This window comes from Wasmannia auropunctata, unplaced genomic scaffold (assembly GCF_000956235.1).
Source record: "Wasmannia auropunctata unplaced genomic scaffold, wasmannia.A_1.0 LD293442.1, whole genome shotgun sequence".
In the NCBI taxonomy this organism is placed as follows: Eukaryota; Metazoa; Arthropoda; class Insecta; order Hymenoptera; family Formicidae; genus Wasmannia; species Wasmannia auropunctata.
The window spans coordinates 1-1,145 of NW_012069448.1; the positions used below are offsets into that span (position 1 = coordinate 1).

The following is a 1,145-nucleotide window of genomic DNA, read 5'->3' on the forward strand; positions in this document are numbered from 1 at the left end:
CGTGTGCTCTTCCGATCTGATAGAGGACTTCCTATTTTCGAAAAGGTATGATTATTTTTAAACCTCTATTACTTATATAATAAATTTAGTATATTCGAAAAATAAACGAGACACACAGTGAATTTTTTAAAGATTCGCATATATTTCTATACTCTTTAATTAATAATACTTATTAAAAATTATAAGATTTGCTTCCAAGTATTAAACCTTGTGCTCACAATGCTAGAAATCGGTCCGAAAACTTGGACCGAGAACTGTGTAGCCAATCAACTTCCAGTTTTCACGATAAAGCAATAATTTTATTAACTATAGAATTATCGATCCGAGAATTCGGACCGACTTCTAGCGTATGGACAACAAAGGAATTAGTTTCTTAAGATATTAAAATATGATTTTTAACTTTTATTCAAACTTTACAATTTTACTTTTGTCGCAGACCGAGCCGTTGTCGCAACATCTTTTTCTTTTGGAGCCCAAGAGATGGCGACCGTTGAGAACAAATCTATCGCCTGTTTTTACATCCGGTAAACTGAAGGAAATGTTCTCCTTGATATCAGAATGTGCTGATCATCTGATCAAATATATGGAAAATGTAGCGACCACAGGTGAACCTGTAGAATGCCGCGAGCTGACAGCCAAATATACAACCGATGTTATCGGTACCTGTGCCTTTGGCATCGAAATGAATGCATTGTCGAACGAGGACAGCGAATTTCGCAAAATGGGAAGAAAAGTATTCACTCTGAATTGGTCAAATCTGTTACGAATAAGAATGAGACAATTTTCTCCATGGCTTTTCGATAAGCTCGGTTATATCTTGCCGTATACAGATGTCACCAAATTTTTCATACGTGTTATCAAAGAAAACATAGATTTCAGAGAAACAAATAATGTCATTAGAAATGATTTTGTTGATATGTTGCGCGAATTGAAAAAACATCCAGATAAGTTGGGTGATTTTGGTATGTATTAATCGACAATCGTGTACTATCAATGTCTTTTATATGTTATTTTTTTGGATGTAGGACAATTTTTTACATAAAAAATTACACAAGTTTGCATATAAATAATTTTATAAATACAATAAAATAAAATTAACTTTAACTTTTATTTTATTATATTTTTTATTATGAGATCGGAAGAGC

General features: G+C 32.4%; 1 protein-coding gene across 1 annotated transcript; it reads left to right on the top strand.

Moving 5' to 3' along the window:
* The first annotated feature begins 21 nt into the window (after window positions 1–21).
* Window positions 22–992, top strand: LOC105461326 (cytochrome P450 6k1-like). Its single transcript, XM_011707824.1, has 2 exons — window positions 22–45; window positions 437–992. The coding sequence occupies exon 2, from the start codon at window positions 539–541 to the stop codon at window positions 971–973; it is 435 nt and encodes a 144-aa protein (XP_011706126.1). The 5' UTR covers window positions 22–45; window positions 437–538; the 3' UTR covers window positions 974–992.
* Window positions 993–1,145: the final 153 nt, after the last annotated feature.

What these genes read in the sequence shown, in the direction of transcription:
- LOC105461326 (XM_011707824.1), top strand. Translation starts at nt 539, where the DNA reads ATGTTCTCCTTGATATCAGAATGTGCTGATCATCTGATCAAATATATG.